The sequence below is a fragment of the Mus musculus genome, chromosome 13 (assembly GCF_000001635.26).
Source record: "Mus musculus strain C57BL/6J chromosome 13, GRCm38.p6 C57BL/6J".
NCBI classification, from domain to species: domain Eukaryota; kingdom Metazoa; phylum Chordata; class Mammalia; order Rodentia; family Muridae; genus Mus; species Mus musculus.
Window position 1 is genome coordinate 55,599,820 of NC_000079.6, and position 23,185 is coordinate 55,623,004.

Genomic DNA, 23,185 nt, shown 5'->3' on the forward strand with positions numbered 1-23,185 from the left:
ACGTTCTGTTATGCAGTACACGTCTAGTTCCAGCTAGTCTCTAGCTTGTTTGGTCGCCTTTGACTTGGGTGATGGGAGGGAACTCCCTTTCTTGTGACATCCAGTGGGCCCTTGTATGTAGTGAGAACCTAGCTAGGTCCCGCCATCGGTTCTCCAGACAGCAGAACCTTATAAGCTGTGGCTCTGAGGTGCAGCCGGCCCAACCGGAGGGACGGACTCGGCGGACCGGGGGGCGGGGCGGGGGCGGAGACGCCGCGTAGGCTGGGCAGGCCGGGCAGCGGGGCTTTGAGCCAGAGCCCCATGTCCTGCTGTGTCCCGCCACGATGTTGCCCTCCCGGAGGAAAGCGGCGCAGCTGCCCTGGGAGGATGGCAGGTGAGCGGCCGCAACGGGCAGGAGCCGCGTCCCCCTGGGTGCCATTCCTTTTCTCGACCTCCTGCAAATCTTAGCAGCCCTACGCTGTCGCATCTGGGTTTCTGGGGGTCACCCTGAGTGTTTGTGGTTCTCTGGGGGTGGGGGGAACGTCATTGGTATTGTCTGCACGGCTCTCTTTTCCTACTAGCTTCTATTCTGCGCGTCCCTGTGTCTGGGTCTCTGCCTTGCTCTCTCCATTGATCTTTTTGTTTGGACCGCGAACTAGTCCAGTGGCTCTCAACCTGTGGGTCGCGGCCCCCTTGGGTTGCATATATCAGACATTTATGTTACGATTCATAACAATAACAAAACCACAAATGTGGAATAACGACGACATTTATGGTTGGGGACCACCACAACCGTGAGGAGTTGTATAAAAGGGCTGCAGCAGTAGGAAGGCTGAGAACCACTCTTTCTCCTGTGCCTTTGTGTGTTTGTCTGTCTGTTTTCATGTAGCAGATGATTCTGTTCGTTTCTTACAGCGGATCTCTCTGTGTTGTGGCGCTGAAGGTCTTTATTTATTTATTTATTTATTTTCTGTCTGCCCCGTCATATCCATGTGACTTCAAATCCTATCCTTCGCCTTCATGCCCTCTCATACTTTGCGGTTGGCCGGGAAGATCACACCAGACAGAGCTTCCTGTGTTCTCTTCCTGGTTGGTTAGCCATTGCCTGTCTTATACTAGACACACCCAGTAGTTCATTTCCTGTGCTGCTGTACTTGTGTGGGGGTCTGCTTTAAGTGTTAGGTGTGAGTCTGGCTCATACCCGAGTTTAAGATATTTCTCACTGAAACAGAATGGCGGAGGTGATTTTCCTGCCTAGATTTATGGGGCATTACACTTTTAGGCTTGAAGCATCTTTTTGTTTGGACCTTGGGCTAGTCCAGTGGTTCTCAACCTGTGGGTCGCGCCCCCCCATGGGTTGCATACATCAGATATTTATATTATGATCCATAACAATAACAAAGTCACAGGTATGGAGGAACAATGTAATTTATGGTTGGGGGCCCCCATTTTCTTTCCCCCAACACGTTAGTGTATATTCACTTAATGAATGACACATTTGTTAGATATTGTAAGGCTCTAGAATTTAGTGGACACACTTTTGGGGTGTTTGTTTCTTTTTCTTTTTCTTTTCTTTTTTTTTTTCAGATTTGGTGTTAAAAGGTGACAGTAATATAGTAGAAGCATGGTCCATGGTGGCCAGAAATAGACCACTTAATTTTTCTGACCTCGGTTTTCCATCTCTGAAATGAATATCATAATATCTACTTGTAAGGGCTCATTGAAGAATGGTGAAGATAGTTTATAGAGGAGAATTGCCATCTTCTGATCATTTTCTGTTATTGTGTTCTCAGAAAAATAGATTGATGTCCATTCAGTGCTTTTGACACAGTGGCAAAGATTCATGGGACATATATAAAATAGTGTAGTAACTGGGTGGTAGCTCTAGTGCGAGCTTACTTGGGTTTGAAGCACCCCTAACTAGCTTTAGGTAAAGGAGACCATCCCTTTTCTAAATCATCCCTGAGAACCTGAGTGTGGGAGCAGCCAGTACTGCAGTTCTGAAGATGACCACCAGGTGGCACCAGCAGCCTCTGTTGTCTGTGTTCAGTATCATCACTTTTACTGATAAAATTGGGACCCTCAGTGGTTTTGGCTTTTAGAGCAAAGAGTGAGAGTGTCCTTGGGCACACGTTCTTTTTGTTTGTTTGTTTTTTGTTTTTCGAGACAGGGTTTCTCTGTGTAGCCCTGGCTGTCCTGGAACTCAGTCTGTAGACCAGGCTGGCCTTGAACTCAGAAATCCGCCTGCCTCTGCCTCCCGAGTGCTGGGATTAAAGGTGTGCACCACCACACCGGGCTTGGGCACACGTTCTTTATAGAAAGGGGAGGTTGAATTGAAGAAACAGCACGAGAAAGCACATGGACTGTCCGATCCATGCCTTGCTCCTGGATAATGGTCATTGTTTATTCCCCCAAAGGCGGTCTATTACCCATTGCTCATCATATAAATCTCAGTCCTGCTCCCAGAAGGAGCCCAGAGTGCAAGAAAGAATCTATAAAGGTCCCAGGCCTGTCAGGCCATTTGCAGGTCTGGGCTCTACTGCTCCACAGTGGAAACCATCACCACAGGACAATGGGGGGTAAGTCAGAAGTCCTGTGAGGGGAGTCCTACCGGGCAACCTCTCAGCTGCACGAGGGACCTGGGCCTGGCTTCAGGGCTGCTGGCTTCCAGGTTTGCAGCTGTGTCTTTAGAGAAAGGTAGGCATGGATGTGGCTCCAGTGTGTACCTTGCAGCATGCTTGGCCTGCGTTGACCCTTCTCCTAACACGATTGACAAGTTCTTTGCTGTTTGACTGGGCCTGAGGCCACAGATAAAAATATGACATGTTCTGCAAGTAGGATCATGCAGGCCGTCTCAAGTGAGCGATGTAAGGACCGAAGTGCAGGGTACCCTGGGAACACAGCAGGGAGCTTGGTGGGGGCAGTGATGGGTGTGACATGATGTGGGTTTTTGGCCTTGAAAGATTGGGAGAAAACTCCTAAGTAGATAAAATAAGAGGATATCACTTAGGAGAAAAGGAGGGTGGGGTAGGAGTGGGTTGGAGCAGAAGTGTAGCCAGTAGAAAGGCCTTTTGTTACCCCGGATGAGAGGGAACGGTTGTGAGAAACTGCAGAGTTTCTCCAACATCACAGAGCGCCTGGACAGAGGGTTCTGACTGTTAGACTAAGGGTTTGGGCATTAACCTTGTGAGCAGAGTCAGAACAGCCATAGGAGTGAAAGTGAAGGACAGCTCGAAGACCAGCAGGCAAGATCATTGCAGGCGATCTCAGGAGGTAGCGTCTGCAAGACCTGAGAGCTGGTTCCCAACCCTTGGAGGTTATAGTCTAGGTTCCTTTGCTGGTCACTTGGGCAGAGGCAGGGGGAGCTGGAGAGGAAGCCTCCTTAGATTCTTACAAGCATTCCTAGTATCCTCAGAAACTTCCAGAAAGGCAAAGGTGAATTCCACTCTTTCTTTTTTGCTTCTTTGTTTTTGAGATAGTCTCACTATCTAACCCAGATTGGCCTTGAACTCAAAATCCATCCTGGCCACCTTGTCAGGCTTTTCACCTGGGCTTTTATTTTTGGAATTGTTAAAGGGCAGTTTCCCAGACACCCAGTGACAGATATTCAGTGTTTGTCCAGGTTCTTACATTAGAATATGGTGCTGAACCCTCCCTGTCCTTCCCACCTTCCTTCTGCTCGCCCGCCCTATGGGCTCTCCTGTGATCTCCCACTCTCCCTGTGGACCTTACAGTGGCGGTTTCAACCATTTAGCCTGGGGCTTATGTCAGCACACACCCGTTCTTGGGGAGCTTTCTGGGCACCTCAGCAGCACAACAAAGTAACTTATCCCTTTCTAAGCTGGAACCCCTCCCACTGGCTCAGGACTTCCAGACACTGTTCTAGGGAGAAACAGATTTGAAACAATGAGCTGACTCCTTCCTCCGAGTGCTCTGACCCAGAGTGCTCTGACCCAGACTCCATCCCGATGCAAGAAGTCATTGAATGACTGAGGCAATCCTGACTGCTCTGAACCGTCTGAGAGGGAGGGTCCCAGCGGGGAGCCCAGGCTGGGCCTAGGCAGGCGAATGAACTGATCCTGTGTGGAAGCAGCATGAGCAAAAACATTCACCCCTGCTTCTGCACTGACTCCCCCGTCCTCCCTCGGGGAGGCCAGAGAGGGTCCTGAGAGGATCTCGGCCAGCCCTGTCCTCCTGACCTCCTTCCCGCTCTCACCTCAGGGCCAGGTTGCTTCCTGGAGGCCTCCGCCGGAAATGCTCCATCTTCCACCTCTTCATTGCCTTTCTCCTGTTGGTCTTCTTCTCCCTGCTCTGGCTGCAGCTCAGCTGTTCTGGAGATATGGCCCAGGTGACCAGGGGACAAGGGCAAGAGACCTCGGGTCCACCCCGGGCTTGCCCTCCAGAGCCGCCCCCTGAGCACTGGGAAGAAGATGAGTCCTGGGGGCCCCACCGCTTGGCAGTGCTGGTGCCCTTTCGTGAGCGCTTTGAGGAGCTGCTGGTCTTTGTGCCCCACATGCACCGCTTCCTAAGCAGGAAGAGGATCCAGCACCACATCTATGTGCTCAACCAGGTGGACCATTTCAGGTGAGGAGCAGCTCCCGAGCCACCCCTCACTTCCCAGTGCCTCTCCCCTCGCCCCTGGCTGCCAGTGCCTGTTCCTCTCGCTCAGGGCTCAGGCCTGTGATAGGCTACTTCGAGCAAGGGCCACATGGTGGGAGGAGGTAGGCCACTCTCACTGGGTATAGCAGGAGTCTCTGGGGTGGGCTGTGGTGTAAAGTCTGCTTTAGAGAGATCACTGGATGTGGAATGTTGCTTAAGGACACTGAGAAGCCATGATGCAGGGTCCCTGGAGGAGCGCTGCCTCAGGTCCTGCTGTCTCCACTCACCTCCCAGCAGTCACTGCCCCAGGCTCCCTGGGACTCTCTCCCACTGTAGCCTTGGACTCCTCTCCTTCTCAGGGCCAGTGCTACAACCACAGGGGCCTCTTCAGCATAGTCTGCTCCTCCTCTCGGTGATTCACACCAGCATGCACAAAGACACTCCAGGATAGCACTCCTCTAAACAGACAGCCTGTGAGTGTGAGGCAAGGTGACTCAGTAGGTAAGGGTGTTTGCCACCAAGTCAGGTGACCACATGTGGTGGAAGGAGAGGGATGACTCTTACAACTTGTTCTTTGATGTCCACCACTCTGTAACTTACGGATATTCTAAGTTAATGTCTTAAAAGAGGGAGCCAGGAGCCGGGCATGGTGGCACACACCTTTAATCCCAGCACTTGGGAGGCAGAGGCAGGTGGATTTCTGAGTTTGAGGCCAGCCTGGTCTACAGAGTGAGCTCCAGGACAGCCAGGGCTACACAGAGAAACCCTGTCTCGAAACCCCCCGCCCCCTCCCAAAAAAAAGAGGGAGCCAGGGATGGTGGTATATCTTTAATCCCAGCACTGGGGAGGCAGAGGCAGGTGGATCTCAGCCTGGTCTACAGAGGGAGTTCCAGGTTAGCCAAGGCTATACAGAGAAACCCTGTCCTACAAAACAAAACACAAAAACAAAGAAAAAAGAAAGAGAAAAGACCTCTCTCTCTGATCTCTCTGTCTGAGATGTCCGTTGCTGTTGCCCTGCTCCTTCCTTCCTTCACTTTCCTTTCTTCAAGGCACCTTCCACCACAGCCACTCCCTCTGCCTCTCTGTCTGTCTGTCTCTGTCTTCTCTCTGTCTCTCTTTCTCCTCCTTCTCCTCCCCCTCCTACTTCTCCTCCTCTTCTTCCTCCTCTTTTTTCTTCTATTTTTGATTTTTTTTAAAAGATTTATTTATTTATTTATTATATGTAAATACACTGTAGCTGTCTTCAGACACTCCAGAATGGGGCATCAGATTTCGTTACGGATGGTTGTGAGCCACCGTGTGGTTGCTGGGATTTGAACTCAGGACCTTTGGAAGAGCAGTCGGCGCTCTTAACCACTGAGCTATCTCGCCAGCCCTGATTTTTTTTTTTTTCTAGACAAGGTTTATTTGTGTAGCCCTGGCTATCCTGGAACCCAATCTGTAGTCGTAGCTGGCCTCCTACTCACAGGCAATCCGCCTGCCTCTGCCTCCTAAATGCTCTAATTAAAGGCATGCGGCACCGCCACCGCCACCGCCACCACCACCACCACCACCACGACCATCCAGCTATTTTCAAGATTATTTCAGGCGGGTGTGGTGGCACACGCCTTTAATCCCGGCACTCGGGAGGCAGAGGCAGGCGGATTTCTGAGTTCGAGGCCAAACTGGTCTATAAAGTGAGTTCTAGGACAGCCAGGGCTACACAGAGAAACCCTGTCTCAAAAAACCAAAAATAAAAATTTCAACAGACATCTCTTATGCCCTGCGGGATCCCTCACTGAGGTCACAGGCTCTCGTCTTCTCCATCGGTGGCTTCTGCTAAGCAGATTCTTTCCCGTCTGAAGCCTCCGCTTAACTTCCGGTTTCCCTCGTTTCAGCAGCCACCCCCCACCCCTGCACCACCCCCCCTCCAGTCCATTTTCAATGTCCCTGTCCCTCTGACAAACTAATTGTTATTCCCTAGAGCTCAGCACCCCTCTCTCCTCCGTCTCTCCCTGGGGAATCCCATTCCATCCGATCCTGGAAACGCCATTCCTTCTTTCCCCGAGTGCTCTGTCTCCGTTGTGATGCTCTGTCCCAGAGGCAACCCGAACCTAATAGGATCATGGCTGAATCCCTGAGTGCTGGCCCCTCAGACCTGATTTCTTTCCTTTTTTGGAAGTGGAAACTACACACTTGAGTTATGCAGGCCAAAAAGACTCGCCCTCCCTCACCTTCACCTGTCTTTGTCTGTCATGGTGTCCAGCTCATTAGCAAAGCACATCTAGAATCTGCCCACTTCTCACCATTTCCACTCCCGACCCCTTAAGCCAGGCCACCATCACCTCTTGCCTCTCAGCTTCTACCCAGTCCCCTGGTCTGTTCTCAGTGTGCTGACTGGAGCCACACGGTTCCTGCTCTTTCAGACCTTGGCAGTTACTCTCCTCTGTGTGGAGCCCGATCTCCCAGCTTCCATAGGATCACTCACTCAGGCTGTCAAGTTCCACCTTGGATGTTGCCTGCCATTCTGGCCCTCCTGGCAGCCCTGTCTAGGAGAATAGCTGCCCACCTGCCCTGCCAGTTTCCATTTCAATACCTGGCTTGACTTGCTAGAGAACATGGATTTGTTTCTCGCTCTTTCTTCCATGTATTTTGAACAGTTTCTGGCATAAACCTTCGTGCAGCAAGCAGAGGGGGCGGTGTTCCACAGTGACATTAGTGCTGGGTGGTGGCAGCAAAGAGACTCATGCATAGCCAGAGTCTGAGCTAGGTTGATAAACAAGCTTGCTTCCTCTCCCTAGCATCGTTTATCTTGTATAGGTTCAATCGGGCAGCACTCATCAATGTGGGCTTCCTGGAGAGCAGCAACAGCACAGACTACATCGCCATGCACGATGTGGACCTGCTCCCTCTCAATGAGGAGCTGGACTATGGCTTCCCGGAGGCTGGGCCCTTCCATGTGGCCTCCCCAGAGCTCCACCCTCTCTACCACTACAAGACCTATGTGGGCGGCATTCTGCTGCTGTCCAAACAGCACTACCAGCTGGTGAGGCCCAGCCCCACATGCTCTGCTCATTTGCTGGGGATCTTCCCCATCGTGGGTCTAGGCAGTTGGGAGGGTAGAGCAGCCTTCCTGGGGCCCAGCAGATGGAGCAGTGCCAGAGCCTGAGCAGCAGCCAGAGACTGTGAGGGAACCAGGAGGGAGCACTTAGCCAGGGAGAGCTCTGCTGGGACCACAGAAGCCCCAGTGTCAGCTGGTCACAGGGACCTAGAGGTGGGAAGGCCTGCAGAACCTCCCCCTCCCTGCAAGGGTACCAAGTCTTCCTTTCTCTTCCCAGGCCTCAGCGCCTGCCCCTCCTGTGAGAAGGCTGTGTAGCTACAGCCTGTAAAGCGGGGCCTGGTTGGGGAGTGGGGGATGGAGCTCCTCCCTCCCCAGAAGTTTAGACAGGAGTCCCAAACTAAAACACACTGGCTCTTGATGGGACCCAGGGGCACAGGTGGGTGAGAGGATCAGAATGGCTTTTCTCTGTCCTCCATGGCTGAAGCCAGTTTTGTAAATGAAGCCCCTGAGCAGATGCCAATTAAGAGTTAAAGAGCCCATTGTCCCTCAAACACAGGAAGAGACCTGGGCAGAGCCACCCCAGGAAAAATGCAATTAAGAGAAAATCAAATAGTAGCAACTGGCATTTTGGCCCTCTGAAGAGAGTTGACACTTGAGACACTAATCATATACCTGTTCCCCGCCCTGTTAGAAGCAGGGCGGGACTAAGATGTGCTGAGCCTTCCCTTGGTCCCGGCATTTGCACTACAGAAGTGAAGGGACCTTGCAGCACCCTGTATTCACTCAGAACAGTCAGGGCAGGAAGCTGGCTGTGCTCAGACTTGGTTCTCCCAAGAAGTAGGAGACCAAAGTGCACCCCTGGGAGGAGGGAGCATGTGACAGACACTGCCTGTCTTTGTGTCAGTGCAACGGAATGTCCAACCGCTTTTGGGGCTGGGGCCGAGAGGATGATGAATTCTACCGGCGCATCAAAGGAGCTGGCCTCCAGGTAAGGCTCCTCGCATGGCTTTGCCTGGTCCTAGCTTACATGGCTGTCCCAAGGCTCCATTTATTGCTGCATCAAAATTCTTGGGGTCCCCTTGGTTCTGATCCCTGCCTTTACCCTGACTCCTGGGCCTCATTTGACCGGATGTATGCTCTCTGCTAGAGCCTCCTCTCTGACAAGATGGCTCCTAAGAGCCTCTGCCTATGGCGGCCAGTAGGACCCGAGAGGAGTGACAAGAGAGGCAGCCTGACACCTGCATCCTTTGTTCTCCTCAGCTTTTCCGCCCCTCGGGAATCACAACTGGGTACCAGACATTTCGCCACTTGCATGACCCTGCCTGGCGGAAGAGGGACCAAAAACGCATTGCGGCTCAAAAACAGGTGCTGGCTGGTCTCCTCAGTGGAGTGGTGAGGGATAGGCAAGGACCAATAGGCCTGGTCATTTCACCAAGTTCCCCTTTGGCCCAAATGGTGCTATCCCCCCTGCTGGGCCCAGGTCACTCAGCAGGTCTTCTCCATAGCACCTTGCCCTGTTTGGTGGCTGCCATGTGGAACTGGGCACTGTGGGTCAGCTCAGACCTCAGAGTCCATGCAGGTTGGGGTGGGAAGGCTTAGCCTGGGCTCCAGAACTCCTGTCTTGTAGCTGTATTATCCCACATAGAAGCTGTGTTCTCCTTCTTGAGGGGGTACAGGCCTGGGCAGCATGTCAGCCTCTGCCTCCTCTCTCTTAATGGAGACACATGAACAGCAGGCACCATGAAGCGTGGGTTCACATTCTTCCCTTCTCTTCTGTCCAGGAACAGTTCAAGGTGGACCGGGAGGGAGGCCTGAACACTGTGAAGTACCGGGTGGATTCCCGCACGGCACTGTCTATAGGAGGGGCCCCGTGCACTGTCCTCAATGTCATGCTGGACTGCGATAAAACAGCCACCCCATGGTGCATATTTGGCTGACAGCTAAACTGTAAGGAAGCTTCCAGACCTCAGTGCTGCTCAGGCTCAGGAAACCTCAGGCCTTTGGCCCAGCTCAGGAGGATGCAGAGAGGCCTGAAGGAGTTGCCAGCCCATCGGCGTCTTCAGCAACCTGGCCCCCAGAGCCAGGCCCAAGACAGAACACAGGTAGACCCTGGGATGCTGCTGAAGGTATGGCTCTTGACTGACCTTCTCCTCCTGGCCTCCTGCCTGCCCTGCTCTGCCTGCCCTGCTGTGTGTGCTGAGGCCTGAGGCAGTGAGAAGGTGGCCAGGACGGCCTCAGCAGGGACATACTGCTCCGCTGCTCCTCTGGAAGAACAGACTCACAAAGATGTAGTCAGAAGTCATGTGACCAGTGTGTACAGCCGCTGCTACTAGGAGGCTTAGGACATCAGAAGGCAGAACACAAGCCCGGGTGAAGGAGCGGCTGATATAGCTGTAATTGGTGCCACCACAGCAAAACCGGAGGAACCAGGGCACAAGATCTCAATTTTCAAAAGAAACTAGAATGCTGGATTCTTTTCTTTTTTTTTTTTTTTTAAAGATTTATTATTATGTATGAGTACGCTGTAGCTGTCTTCAGACACACCAGAAGAGGGCATCAGATCTCATTGCAGATGGTTGTGAGCCACCATGTGGTTGCTGGGATTTGAACTCGGGACCCTTGGAAGAGCAGTCAGTGCTCTTAACCGCTGAGCCATCTCTCCAGCCCTGAATGCTGGATTCTTAAGCAGAATTTTTTCTTTTGTTTTTTTAAATGGCAGCAGTTAACTAAAGCTTTGAAAATCTGTGGCAGGCCAAACAAAATATGTTTTTTTGTTTGTTTGTTTTTTGAGACAGGGTTTCTCTGATAGCTCTGGCTGTCTTGGAACTCACTTTGTAGATCAGGCTGGCCTCGAACTCAGAAATTCGCCTGCCTCTGCCTCCCAAGTGCTGGGATTAAAGGCGTGTGCCACCACCTCCTAGCTCAAACAAAATGTTTTATGGTTCACTGGTTTGTCACCTTTGGTTGACCAAAGGGGGATGAAATAAAAGACGATGCTCTCAGTTATACACTGGCAAGGAACTGGACTGGGGTTGGGGGAAGGTGGCAGGTGTGGATGGGCAGAAAAGCCCAAGGTGGGGTTCCTGCACATCACTGATCCCCTGGGATCATGGACAGTCCCCTTGCTACCCCTGGGAAGCCCAGTGATTCTGGCTTTGTCTGGCTGAGCTCTGTCTCTGACGTGGTGCTCCATCCGGCCTTACTAGGAAATAGGCAGAAGGAAGGTTTGAAGACAAACCACAGGACCTGACGGACGGGTGGGGACAGGACAGAAGGGAGCCGTGTTCCTGAGTGGGAGAAACTGAAGATTCCCTAGAGCACTCTCGCAGCTGGAAGGGTGGGTGCTGAGGCAGACAGAACACGGGACTGGGGAGGGCTGTGGAAGCCTAGTGTTCATCCCACTCCACTGCCCGAGGAGAATAAGACCACCACCACAATTTTTGAGCCAAATTTGAAGCAACCTTTATTAAATATTGGCAAGGTATCAGATGTTCTGGTCAAGCGGGACTTGCAGGTTAGAGGCACTTGTCTTACAAGAGCTTTTTTTTTTTTTTTTTTTTTTTTTTTTTTTGAGACAGGGTTTCTCTGTATAGCCCTGGCTGTCCTGAACTCACTCTGTAGACCAGGCTGGTCTTGAACTCAGAAATCTGCCTGCCTCTGCCTCCCTAGTGCTGGGATTAAAGGCATGCGCCAGTATGCCTGGCATCTTATAGATCTCTTAAGTACAGAAGTTTAGACTGAAAACATAGGGTTAGCTCACACCTAGCACCAACAAGAGTAGGTAAATGAGTGGCTGTGCGGACGGGTCCGAGCAAGGCCTGCCTCACACTGGGGACAGCATCAGAGGGGCAGTCTGTGCAGTTGAGGTGACTGGTTTACCACTGGGACACCCAGAGCAGCACAGAAGGAACGGCTGCATTCCAGAGTTGGGAGGGTAGAATTCACAGCCTGCTTCAGGACTCAGAGAATGGCTTCAGCCCTGCTATGTGTGGCTGGGCAGACTGTGGAATGTAGGTTCAGAGAGAGGCTGAGATGGACGGGGCAAGACTTCAGGTTCCACAGGGACAGAGCCTCATCCACAGCAGTGAGAGACAAAGCTGAGGAGATGGAGAGAGCCTGTGAGCTCTAGTCTTCTCGTCTTGGATTTATGTGTCTCCTTGGGAAATAACTCATATGGTCACAGATGTGACAGCAAAGCCCCCAGCTCTGCACTGACCTGGCATGTAGAAAAACCTGAAAAGGTGAGGATCGTATCTACTGGTTCTGGGGCTGTGGGACCAGAGAAGGAAGGCCAAGAAGACACTCTCCAGACCTTCCTTCCCCTGTGGCTCCTCCATCACACTATCAGTGTGCTGGTGGGCACCCTGGCAGGAGCTGCTGGGCTCTCCTGGCAGGAGCTGGTGCAGCCCACATTGCAGTCTCCCTTCCTTGCTCACTCCTGGAGAAAGGGAGGGCTAAACCTGGTGAGCCAGGGGCGAGGCAGATGATAGTCTGCCTCTGTGTTTTCCTTACCCATGTTATGCAGTAGTGATCAACAAATATCCCTGATCTGCTACTGGGGATGTGGATAGGATGTGCCAGGACTAGCACACCTAGCCATTGTGGGTGTGGGAGAAATGATCGTCATTCGAGGGCAATCGCCACTTCTGTTCCTGTATTCGGGTTCTCTGGAGAGACAGAGGTGATTGAATGAATGAACACATATGGGACTTATTAGAGTGGCTTACAGGCTGTGCTTGGCTAGTCCAAAGACGGCTGGCTGCCAAGAATCTAATAGTCGCTCAGTACACAAAACTGGGTATCTCAGCTGGCCTTCAGTCATGTTGGAATCCCAAAATAGGTTCTAATATCAGCGAAGGGATAACTCAGCAGTAGGATAGACTTACCAGCAAGAATGAGGGCAAACAGGCAAAAAGTTTCCTTCTTTTATGTAGGCTGCCACCAGAAGGTGTGGCTGAAGTTTATGGGGGAGGGGTGGGGTGACTTCCTAGCTCAAATGATCCAATCAAGAAAATTCCTGCTGAGTGGTGGTGGCCCACACCTGTAATCCCAGTACTGGGGATACAGAGGCAGGAAGATCTCTGAGTTCAAGGCCGGCCTGGTCTACAGAGTGAGTTCCAGGACAGCCAGGGATACACAGAGAAACCCTGTCCAAAACAAAAGAAAAAGAAAAGAAGAGAAAAATCCCTTACAGGTGTACCCAGTAGCTTAGATTTTAGTTAATTCCAGATGTAGTCAAGTTTGCAGCCAAGAATAAGGGCTAGGTACTGCTGATTTTTGTATAGATGATTAAGTGCGGGCACAATGAGGCTTGCCTGACTCAGATGCCGTGGCTTGGGATCAGCCTCCCTGGTACCCACCCCCAGAGCCCAAGTGACAGGTGCTCCAGCCTCCTCCCTTGCACACCTCCTGCCTTCTCAGTGGGAGGAGGCATGCAGGGAGGGCTGCCACTGTGCCCACTTCTGGGAAGAAAGCTGGCCTCGGGAGGTGCACAGGATTGGGCCCCGTGGCTCTTCTGCCTCAAAGATGATTGTTCTGACTGCTGGGGAGGCCTCTTGGACTAAGAAGGGACACAGGGTGCCCCAGAGTGTTGCACAGTGACAGGCTACACAAACCTGGGGAAGGCATGCTGCTGGAGCAGGACTTTGTCAGAATGAGAAAAGCTTCCAAAGGAGTGAATCTACACGGACAAAGGGGCTGCAGAGAACACTGGGCTCAGGAGCCTGGGAGTGGCAGCCCCTAGGCCCTCCAGAGTTGGGGAGCTGGGCAGAGGGAAGGCTGGACTGAGTTGTGATCTGTGATGGCTACACTAAGCAATTTGCTTTTTATTTCAGGAGTGCAGGGTTTTCACACAGAATCTGGGCAGATTTCAGTCCATGTTCTAGACAGATCATTTGAGGTTTAATAATCCAGTGTAAGAGCTGGGCATGGTGGCACATACCTTTGACCCCAGCAGGGACAGACAGATCTCTGAGTTCAAGGCCAGCCTGGTCCACAGAGTGAGTTTCAGGAGAGCCAAGACTTCACAGAGAAACCCTGACCCATAAATCAACAAGAAAAAGGACCCAGGCTGGACTGCAGGACGGGTTTTAGAAGCAATGACGCCAGAGAGGACACTGTGAAGTGGCACGGAGAGATATGCTAGGTCCCCAGTCATTAGCAGCTGCTGCTCCTGGCCCTCACAGGGTTAACTCTACAGGACAGGGCCCCCTTGACAGTGTGCGCTCCTCTATGGGCTGCCACAGCAGTGGATGCACACAGCCTCTGTGTCCTCCCTCCCCCTACTGAATAATTGAAGTAATTAATAATTGACTTTGCTCATGGCTCTGCGGGCTCAGAAGTTCAGGAGTGTAGTGCTTGCACCTGAGGGCCTTTTTAAACAAACAAACAAACAAATGATTTCTTCAGCCAAGTAATGGTACAAGACTTTAGTCCCACCACTAGAAAGGCTGAGGCAAGTGGATGTGTGTGAGTTCAAGGCCAGCTTGCTTTATGTAGTAAGTTCCAGGACAGCCAGAGGCACATAGTGAGACCCTGTCTTGAATGCCCCTCAATTTAAAACATTTTTTTCTATAATATGTTTTTTTATTCTTTGACAATTTCATGCATGCATACAATGAAATATATATTCCCCCACCTAACTTCATGTCTTTTTCTCTTTTTTTTTTTTTTGAGACAGGGTTTCTCTGTATAGCCCTGGCTGTCCTGGAACTCACTTTGTAGACCAGGCTGGCCTTGAACTCAGAAATCTGCCAGCCTCTGCCTTCAGAGTGCTGGGATTAAAGGTGTGCGCCTCCATCGCCTGGCTATGTCTTTCTTCTTTTTCTAACCTGATAACTCACTAAATCCAATTGGTGTTGCTCATATGTGCTTGTGGGGGTTGGGACAGCATTTGCTGGAAACCTCCCATTGTCCATACCCTCAGCGTGAGGTAAGACTTGGAGATCACCCACCCTGTCTGCAGGTGAGTTTTAGTTGGCTTGATCTTGCATGGGTCTTGTTCTATGCCGTACCCGGAAGACAGCATTACACTTCACAGCACTCCAGCTCTTGCAATCTTTCCTCTGCCTGTTCCTCTAAGTTCCCTGAGCCTTAGCAGGGGTGAGGAGGACCAAGGGCTATAAAGATGGCCCATATAGAGCTGAGTGCTCCATCTGTTCATCTCAGCACTTTGACCAGTTAATATGTTTTGTTTTGTTTTGTTTTTTGGATTTTTGAGACAGGGTTTCTCTGTGTAGCCCTGGCTGTCCTGGAACTCACTTTGTAGACCAGGCTGGCCTGGAACTCAGAAATTCGCCTGCCTCTGCCTCCTGAATGCTGGGATCAAAGGCGTGCGCCACCATCCCTGGAGACCAGTTAATACGTTTCTACATTGACTGCTGTGTGATTCTCTGACCCAGGTTGAGAGTGGCCCAGGTCTATCGATGTAAGCATAAATATAAGGCAATTCCACAGTGTGGCCATTCTGCAAAAATAACAACAGCAGGTTTTATGGTAGGGCTTATAACTTCTCCAGGTATAGCGTTTTCCTAGAGTTGGAGTACCAGACATGAAATCCCTTCCTTTAAATCAGGCCTCAAGTCCAATCAGAGAGTGGCTAGTTGCTCCACAACACTCAATGCCAGCGTTGCACCTATGGGTGACTCTTAGTGGTAGGTCAGTATTGTGGCATGCATTGTCCAGCACTCATGTTGCAACCCGCATAGCACCTCTGGCACTATGGACACTAGCAAGTGGGGAGCAAGTTCCCCAGTCACTTTGAGCCAAAGTGTGCGATGACTTCAGCAATAAGGGCTTATCGTGTAGCTATGGCGGGTAGCCAGGAGCAATGGCAATAATCATTGTCTCAGAGACCTGTGGAGCCTCCCTGACCAGCAACTGGTAAGGAGGAATCTCATGTTCTGCACTCCAACTGTTGTTCAATAATCCGTGCCTTCTGGCACTGGCACTGTCCACCTATGTGGGCTACCTGTTTAAGCTCCTTAATTAAAGTTACACTTTGAAATTAGCTTACTATGAAGTGGGTTTCCATAGCATCTTTTCACACATCCTTAATTTAGATTAGCACACCCACTCCCTCTTATCTCCCATCCCCACTTAACCCTTTAATCTCTACTCTCTCCGCATTTCTGTCATATTGCATTAAATCTACTATCCCTCCAGTTATATAGTTGTGAGACAGTAGGCTTCTATATTGGCTTTTGTTTGTTTTTGTCTCTGTTTTTTTGAGATAGAGTTTCTCTGTGTGCCTTGGCTATCCTGGAACTCACTCTGTAGACCAGACTGGCCTTGATCTCACAGAAATCTGCCTGCCTCTGCCTCTCAAGAGCTATAATTAAAGGGATGAAACACCATAGTTGACTCCCATATAGCCTTTTATACACCCTTCCTTTCGGTTAACCCTGCTTCTACCTGATTTTCCTATACTTCTATACCCTTCTTTGCTTAAGCCTTTTCACCCACACTATTTGTCTTAGTATTTTTTTTTTCTTTTGCGGTGATGAAACACCCATGGCCAAAAATCAAGTTGGGGAGGAAAGAGTTTATTTGACTTACATTTCCACATTGCTGTTCATCATTGAAGGAAGTTGTGACAGAAATTCATCCAGGGCTGGAACCTAGAGGCAGAGCTGATGCAGAGGCCAAGGAGAAGTGCAGTTGCTGACTCCCCCCAACCCCCATGGCTTGCTCCTTGTGGCTTTTTCAGTCTTCTCTCTTATAGAACCCAGGACCATCAACCCAGGGATGTTCCCATGCACAATGGGCTGGGTCCTCCACCATCAATCACATCAATAACTGATTAAGAAAATGCTTTACAGCTGGATCTTATGGAGGCATTTTCTTAAGTGAGGTTCCCTCCTTTCAAATAAATCCAATTTGCAAGTCAAGTTGATACAAGACTAGCCAGCCCAGTATTCTACCTTTCTACTTTCCTTTGACCTACCTAATCTGCCATGCCCACTTCCCTAACAATCCCTACCCACCAGTAGGGCCTTTTTGGGTTCCTGGCTTCCACCTGTCCTCCAAACAAGACAGAGAAAATGTGCCATTTCTCTTCCTGGGCTTGAGTTACCTTAGTAACTGTTTCTAGTACTGTGGTGGTTTGAATGAGAATGGCCCCATAGACTCATATATTTGAATGCTTGGCTCCCAGTTGGAATTGTTTGGAAGGATTAGGAGGTGTGGCCTTCTTGGAGGAGCTGTGTCACTGGAGGTGAGCTTTGAAATTTCAATGGTCCATGCCATACTCTGCTTGCTCTTGCTAGCGCTCTCTCTCTCTCTCTGTCTCTGTGTGTGTGTGTGTGTCTCTCTCTCATTGTCACATTGACACTTTGGATTGTGCTTATGGATCTGACATAAACTCTTAGCTACTACATCTCTGCCATCTCAGCCTCTCAGCCTCTTCTCCATGTTTCCTGATGTGATGGTCATGTATTCTAATTGTCTGGACCTATGCTCTCCCAAATTTTTATATATATATATTTTACTATAATGTGTTTAAATTAAGTATATATAGTATATACTTAATATATATACACACACATAAATTAAGTATAGTATATACTTAATACATATACATATGTATTACACACACACACATATATATATACATATACATGTATATATATACATATATATGCGCCTTGGTCATGGTGTTGAGTCACAGCAATAAAAAAATGTAACTAGAACAAATTCTATCTATTTACCTCTAACTTTCATGACTTCATTTTCCTTTACAGTTGAGTAATATCCCATTGTGTATGTGTACCATGTTTTTTTCTTATCTACTCGTGTGTTGATGGACATCTATGTGAAATCCTCCTTGCATTGTCAGTTCTACTGTCTTTATTTATTTTATGTGTATGGGTGTTTTTGGCTGCATATATGTCTATGCGCCATGTACATGCCTGGTGCCAAAGGGGGCCAGAAGAGGGCACCAGATCCCCTGGAACTGGAATTTCAGATGGTTGTGACCTACCATGTAGGTGCTAGGAATCAAAAACAGGTCATCTGGAAGAGCAGCCAGTGCTCTTAACTCCTGAGCCATCTCTCCAATTCCAACTTACTGTCTTTGAAACTGGTTACTCTACTGGAAAGATGGCACAGTGGTTGAGAGCACTGGCTGCTCTTGGAAAGGTTCAATTCCCACCACCCACATGGCAGCTCACAACTGTCTGTAACTCCAGTTCCAGGGGACCCAATACCCTCATGCAGACATATATGCAGAGGAAGAACTGTGTATTGTCTAGACCCTGGACATGGCAGAGGGGACAGTGTGGCATTGGATGTCTCTAGGAAATTGGGTCTGACCAAGTATTTCAAGTCAGTCCCTGTATGGGAGGTGATTTTCTATTGACAAAAGGAAGTTAGGAGTAAGATTTAAACTCTAGAAAAATCAAACTGTGTTAAGAAAATGAACCAGGATGCTGGAAAGCTAGTTGAGTGGTTAAGTGTACTGGTTGCTCTTCTAGAAGACTTGGCTTCAATTCCTGTTGATGACAGTTCATTTCCAGGGATCTTACCCCCCATTTCTAGCCTTCGAGGGCACTAATTCAGGCAGGCTAAACACCCATACACTTATATAATTTTAAGTAAAAAGAAAAGGAATTATGTCCAACAAGAACAAATTTGAATACAATTTAAGATCTACTGGTGTGCCTCAGTGGTTCTTAGCAGGTGCTTGAAGTCCAGAAGAAACTCAGGACAAGAGGCTGTGATGCGAGCCGGGCGTGGTGGCACACGCCTTTAATCCCAGCACTCAGGAGGCAGAGGCAGGCAAATTTCTGAGTTTGAGGCCAGCCTGGTCTAAAGAGTGAGTTCCAGGGCAGCCAGGGCTACACAGAGAAACCCTGTCTCAAAAACAAAACAAAACAAAACAAAACAAACAAACAAACAAAAAAAAACAAAGAAAAAAAAAAGGAAAAAGAGGCTGTGCTGCTTATTAGCATGCGGAAGTGCTGGCCTCCAGACCCGCTCAGTACCACCACTACCTGTAGCTCTTCTCACCACCTACCCAAAACTTCAGCTCTCAGGTTCCCTCCCTCAGAGCTCCGCGTTAAGACCATGCTCCCTTTCCTTTGTCTTCCTCTCTTGGCCTCCTCTCCTGCCTCTCACTTTCCTTGTCTTCCTTTCTTGCCCAACCTACCCCTTTCTGCTCATGGCCTGGTCCAGTCTGCTGGCCATATTCAATTGACTACGTCATCTCTCTGTTCTGGGATCCACCAGATGTCTCTGGCTGTTCTCTCCCTCATATCCCAACCACACCTTTGGTAGATGGAAATGGGTGCCAGCATTTGGGGGGACTGGGGTTCCTGTAAACCTGATAGGTAAAGACTTGCACAGCAAAGTAGCTAGAGTAGAACTAACATCTCTAGGTTGCCATTGTGTCCTTTGTTGAGTCTTAGACAACATCCTGGACAGGGCGGGCTCTAGGGAGAAAGGCATAAGGGCTGTATTTTGACTGTTGGGGTCTTCATGTTTTGTAGCTATTTCTTTCCAATTGGAGCTTTCCTTGAAGATGAGAAAAGCTCTGGAAACTCACAGGCCCAGGAAGCTCAAGAGTGTGATAAGAGTCACAAGGACCCTTTCCAAGGTTGTAGAAGCAGTAAGAGCTACTGGGGACAGGAGACTCCCTCTCATAGTGCACACTGCATCCAAAAACGGGGCTTCCATGAGTTGATATCATGCCGCAGGGCTTAGGCGGCTGATGATGTCACCCATGCTCTGTGTGTGACCACAACGGGTTCACTGGCTCACTAGGCTAGAATTGGGTACAGTCATTTCTTTGGTCAATTATTGGTGCTTTATCTGACTAAATAGGTGTCTGCTCACATCTCCCCAGGGAAATTCATACATTCACTTCCCTTAGCCTTCATCTCAATATGTAGCACAAGCCGACTTTGAACTTGAGGTTCACGTGTCTTGTTTCAGCCTCATAATTCTGGGATTAAAGATGTGCACCATCATGCCAGGCTATCTGTTGAATTATTTTTTCCAGCCTTTTGGCAGTGATGTGAAGTAAGGCCATTACTTCCCCCCCCCCCCAAAGTGAGATAAGGAAGAGACAGAGGCAAAAGCCATGAAAGCTGGCAGGGACTGCTTCTCTAAGTACTCAAAGGCCAGGCAGGAAGGGAGCATTTATCTCCTGAGAGGAAGTGTCTGCAGGACTTGCAAACCCTGTGAGAAAATCATCACAGGAGCTGGACTCAAACACCGCCCCTAGTACACTCAGCACAAAAGTTGCGAGTTGAAACCAGAGAGTGAGACTTTTTTTTAAATTATTATTATTTTATTACTGGGTATTTATTTCATTTACATTTCCAATGCTATCCCAAAAGTCCCCCACACCCTCCCACAACCACCCCCCCCACCCACTCCCACCTCTTGGCCCTGGTGATCCCCTGTGAGAGTGAGACTTTTAAGACAGTGACGGTCAAGATAACCACTTCCATTGTGTTGTTTCCTCTCTGACCTTGAAACTTGGCATGTGTTTCTCAGAAAGAGTTCCCTAGTTTTTGTTTTGTTTTGTTTTAAGATTTATTTAATATATGTGAGTACATTGTTGCTATCTTCAGACACACCAGAAAGAGGGCACCGGATCTCATTACAGTTGGTTGTGAGCCACCATGTGGTTGCTGGAAATTGAATTCAGGACCTCTGGAAGAGCAATCAGTGCTCTTAACCACTGAGCCATCTCTCCAGCCCCTTGTTTTGTTTTTTGAAAGAGGGTTTCTCTTATATAGTCCTGGCTGTCCTGGAACCTGCTCTGTAGATCAGGCTAGTCTCGAACTCAGAGATCTGCTTGCCTCTCTGCCTTCTAAGTGCTGGGATTAAATGCATGCTCCACCATTGCCAGATGGCTCAGTATTTTTTAATACAGACAGAATTGGGGGCTGGAGAGATGGATCAGTGTTTCAGAGCACTTGCTGTTCTTACAGAGGATCCAGGGCCTGTTCTTAGCACCCACATGGTGGCTCACTGTCTATAACCACAGTTCCGGGTGATCTGACTCCCTCTTCTGGCCTCCACACATACCAGGCACTCAGCACAGGAACAGGAAGATGCCTCTGAGTTTGAAGCCAGTCTGGTACATAGTGAGTCCCATGCCAGCCAAAGCTGCTGAGTGAGATTCTGTCTTAACCCCTGACAAGTGACACCTCCAAACTCCGATAAAACAAAAAAAAATTCTCTAATTAAACAAGGCATAGAAGGGGTTTTATGTTGGCTTTTTTTGTTGGGGGGGGGTGTATTTTTCTGTTGTTGAGAAGAAAATAATTTGCTTGGTCTACATAGTTCCAGGACAGCCATGGTTATTTAGAGAGGAACAGTCAAGAGAAGAGAGAGAGAGAGAGAGAGAGAGAGAGAGAGAGAGAGAGAGAGAACTGAATGAGGAGACTGTATGAAGAGGGATGACTTGGTGGTAAAGAGCATTTGTTGCTCTTTCAGGGGACTGGAGGTCAGTCCCAAACACCCACATCATGTTAGCTCAAAACCATTTATAATTATGTATGTATGTATGTATGTATGTATGTATGCATGTGTAAACTCATATTTAAGGAATGGTATTGAGAAGGATAAAGAGTGTAGCCTTGTTGGGAGTGTGTCACTCAGAGATGGGGTTTGAAATTTCAATAACTCACAGCAGGCTGAGTCTCTTTCTCTTTCTCATGGCTTGCAGATCAGGATATAAGGTCAGTTACTGTTTCAGAACCTTGTGTTATACTGTACTTTCCAACATGATGATCACGGACTGATAACCCTCCAAAACTCCAAGCAAGCCCTAAGTAAAAGCTTTCTTTTATAAGAGTTGCCTTGGTCATGGTGTCTCTTCACAGCAATAGAAAAGTGACTAAGACAGCAACATTGGCCATTTAGGTGTTTGTAAAGCTGGTGGACATACCCATGCACCAGTTACTCTCTGTCCAAACAGAAGGAATGACGTAAGAGGAGAGACAGCTGTGCACCGGAAGTCAGGATAAAGTGAGGCAGACAGCAGTTTTTTGTTTCCTTCCTTCCTTCCTTCCTTCCTTCCTTCCTTCCTTCCTTCCTTCCTTCCTTCCTCCCTCCCTCCCTCCCTCCCTCCCTTCTTTCTTTCTTTCTTTCTTTCTTTCTTTCTTTCTTCTTTCTTGAGACAGGGTCTCAGTGTGTAGCTCTGGCTGTACTGATTGTGTAGACGAAGCTATCATCAAACCCACAGAGAATCACCTGCCTCTTTCTCCTCATTGCTTAGATTAAAGGCATGCACCATCATACCAGGCTAATTACCACTAGTTGATAATCTGTTGGTGTAGAACAAAATTCTGGAGCCACTTGTCTACTGATGGAATGCATCAATTGCATCTTGAGCTTCCATTTCGTACTGGGTGGGTGTGTTTCATTGCTTGGTTGCCCATCAAATGGGAACCTGATCTGCCTTGCTGACAAACACTGCCGCATATGATGGCTTTCATTAGTTTATTGCCTCTAACCTTAATATGATCACTGTGCTCAGGCCTGACCCCTTCCTTGGGTTTTTCATGGGCTATGGTGAGCTCTGGGGTGTCTCCTCAGCTGCTGCTTCACCAAAGACGTACCAGGTCTGATCTGAAAAGCCCAACAGCTGGCACACGCCATGTCAAATGGGCGGCTTCGCAGGGAATGAAACAGTTAATTTTAACTGCTCAAGCTTGCACTTCCCGAAATACTAAATCTGGCTAGTATTGAACGGTTTTAACTCTTCGCATTCCTTCAGCACGCCACCACTTGAGCTGGGGAGAGAACTCAGAATGAACAAGCTGGTTCAGACTGCAGGATCCTTTGTAATATATAATAATACCGCCGAGCGGTGGTGGCGCACGCCTTTAATTCCAGTACTCGGGAGGCAGAGGCAGGCGGATTTCTGAGTTCGAGGCCAGCCTGGTCTACAGAGTGAGTTCCAGGACAGCCAGGGCTATACAGAGAAACTCTGTCTCGAAAAACAAAAACAAACGAAGAGTATACAACCGAGCCCAGGCCCGTTGTCTGTTCCTAACGTGAGCTCTCTGGCTACCGAGGCAAGGCTGTTAGGTGTAGCCAGAGTCCGCAGTGTGACTCCCGGATTAGTAAGAAGGAGAGAGAGCTCTTTCTGCAGCTCCATAGAGAAGTGGACGGCCTGGGACTGGATAGTGGATTGAGGCTCCTTCGTTTGTTGTCCAGACATTTTCAGTAAAGAACTAGGATCACCACAGCCACCAAATCCCAGGGCCACGCTCCCGGAGAGCGTCGCACCCGCAATTACGTATCCAAGGAGCAGAGACGCGTTGGCTGGTAAAAAGCTCCCGCCGCTGCAACCTCCATTTTGCTTCCTGGCAGAGAATAAAATGGACCTGCTCCTCACTGTCATTTCACTCATCAGGAGGGCATCCGTCTCTTCATCTTCGAGAGCAGCTGTGAGGTAACCTGGTGGCGAGAAACCTGAGCACTGCGAGCCAACTTAGGAAGAGGGAACCCTTGAACTGGGCTTGCCCTCACTGAACATGGCGGCAGAGCCTGGCGCAGCCGATTAGCGCATGCTCACGCTTCAGTTCCCGCCCCTTAGAGGGCGGGATT

General features: G+C 49.4%; 1 protein-coding gene across 2 annotated transcripts; it reads left to right on the forward strand.

Annotated features, from left to right (window-relative positions):
• The first annotated feature begins 76 nt into the window (after window positions 1-76).
• B4galt7 (xylosylprotein beta1,4-galactosyltransferase, polypeptide 7 (galactosyltransferase I)) lies at window positions 77-10,624 on the forward strand. 2 transcript variants are annotated; one of them, NM_146045.2, is made up of 6 exons: window positions 77-373; window positions 4,201-4,563; window positions 7,378-7,603; window positions 8,523-8,606; window positions 8,879-8,983; window positions 9,400-10,624. In NM_146045.2, the coding sequence occupies exons 1-6, from the start codon at window positions 324-326 to the stop codon at window positions 9,553-9,555; spliced, it is 984 nt and encodes a 327-aa protein (NP_666157.1). In that variant the 5' UTR covers window positions 77-323; the 3' UTR covers window positions 9,556-10,624. The 2 variants fall into 2 exon arrangements, with proteins under 2 accessions (NP_666157.1, NP_001298066.1); NM_001311137.1 differs by lacking the exon at window positions 8,879-8,983.
• Window positions 10,625-23,185: the final 12,561 nt, after the last annotated feature.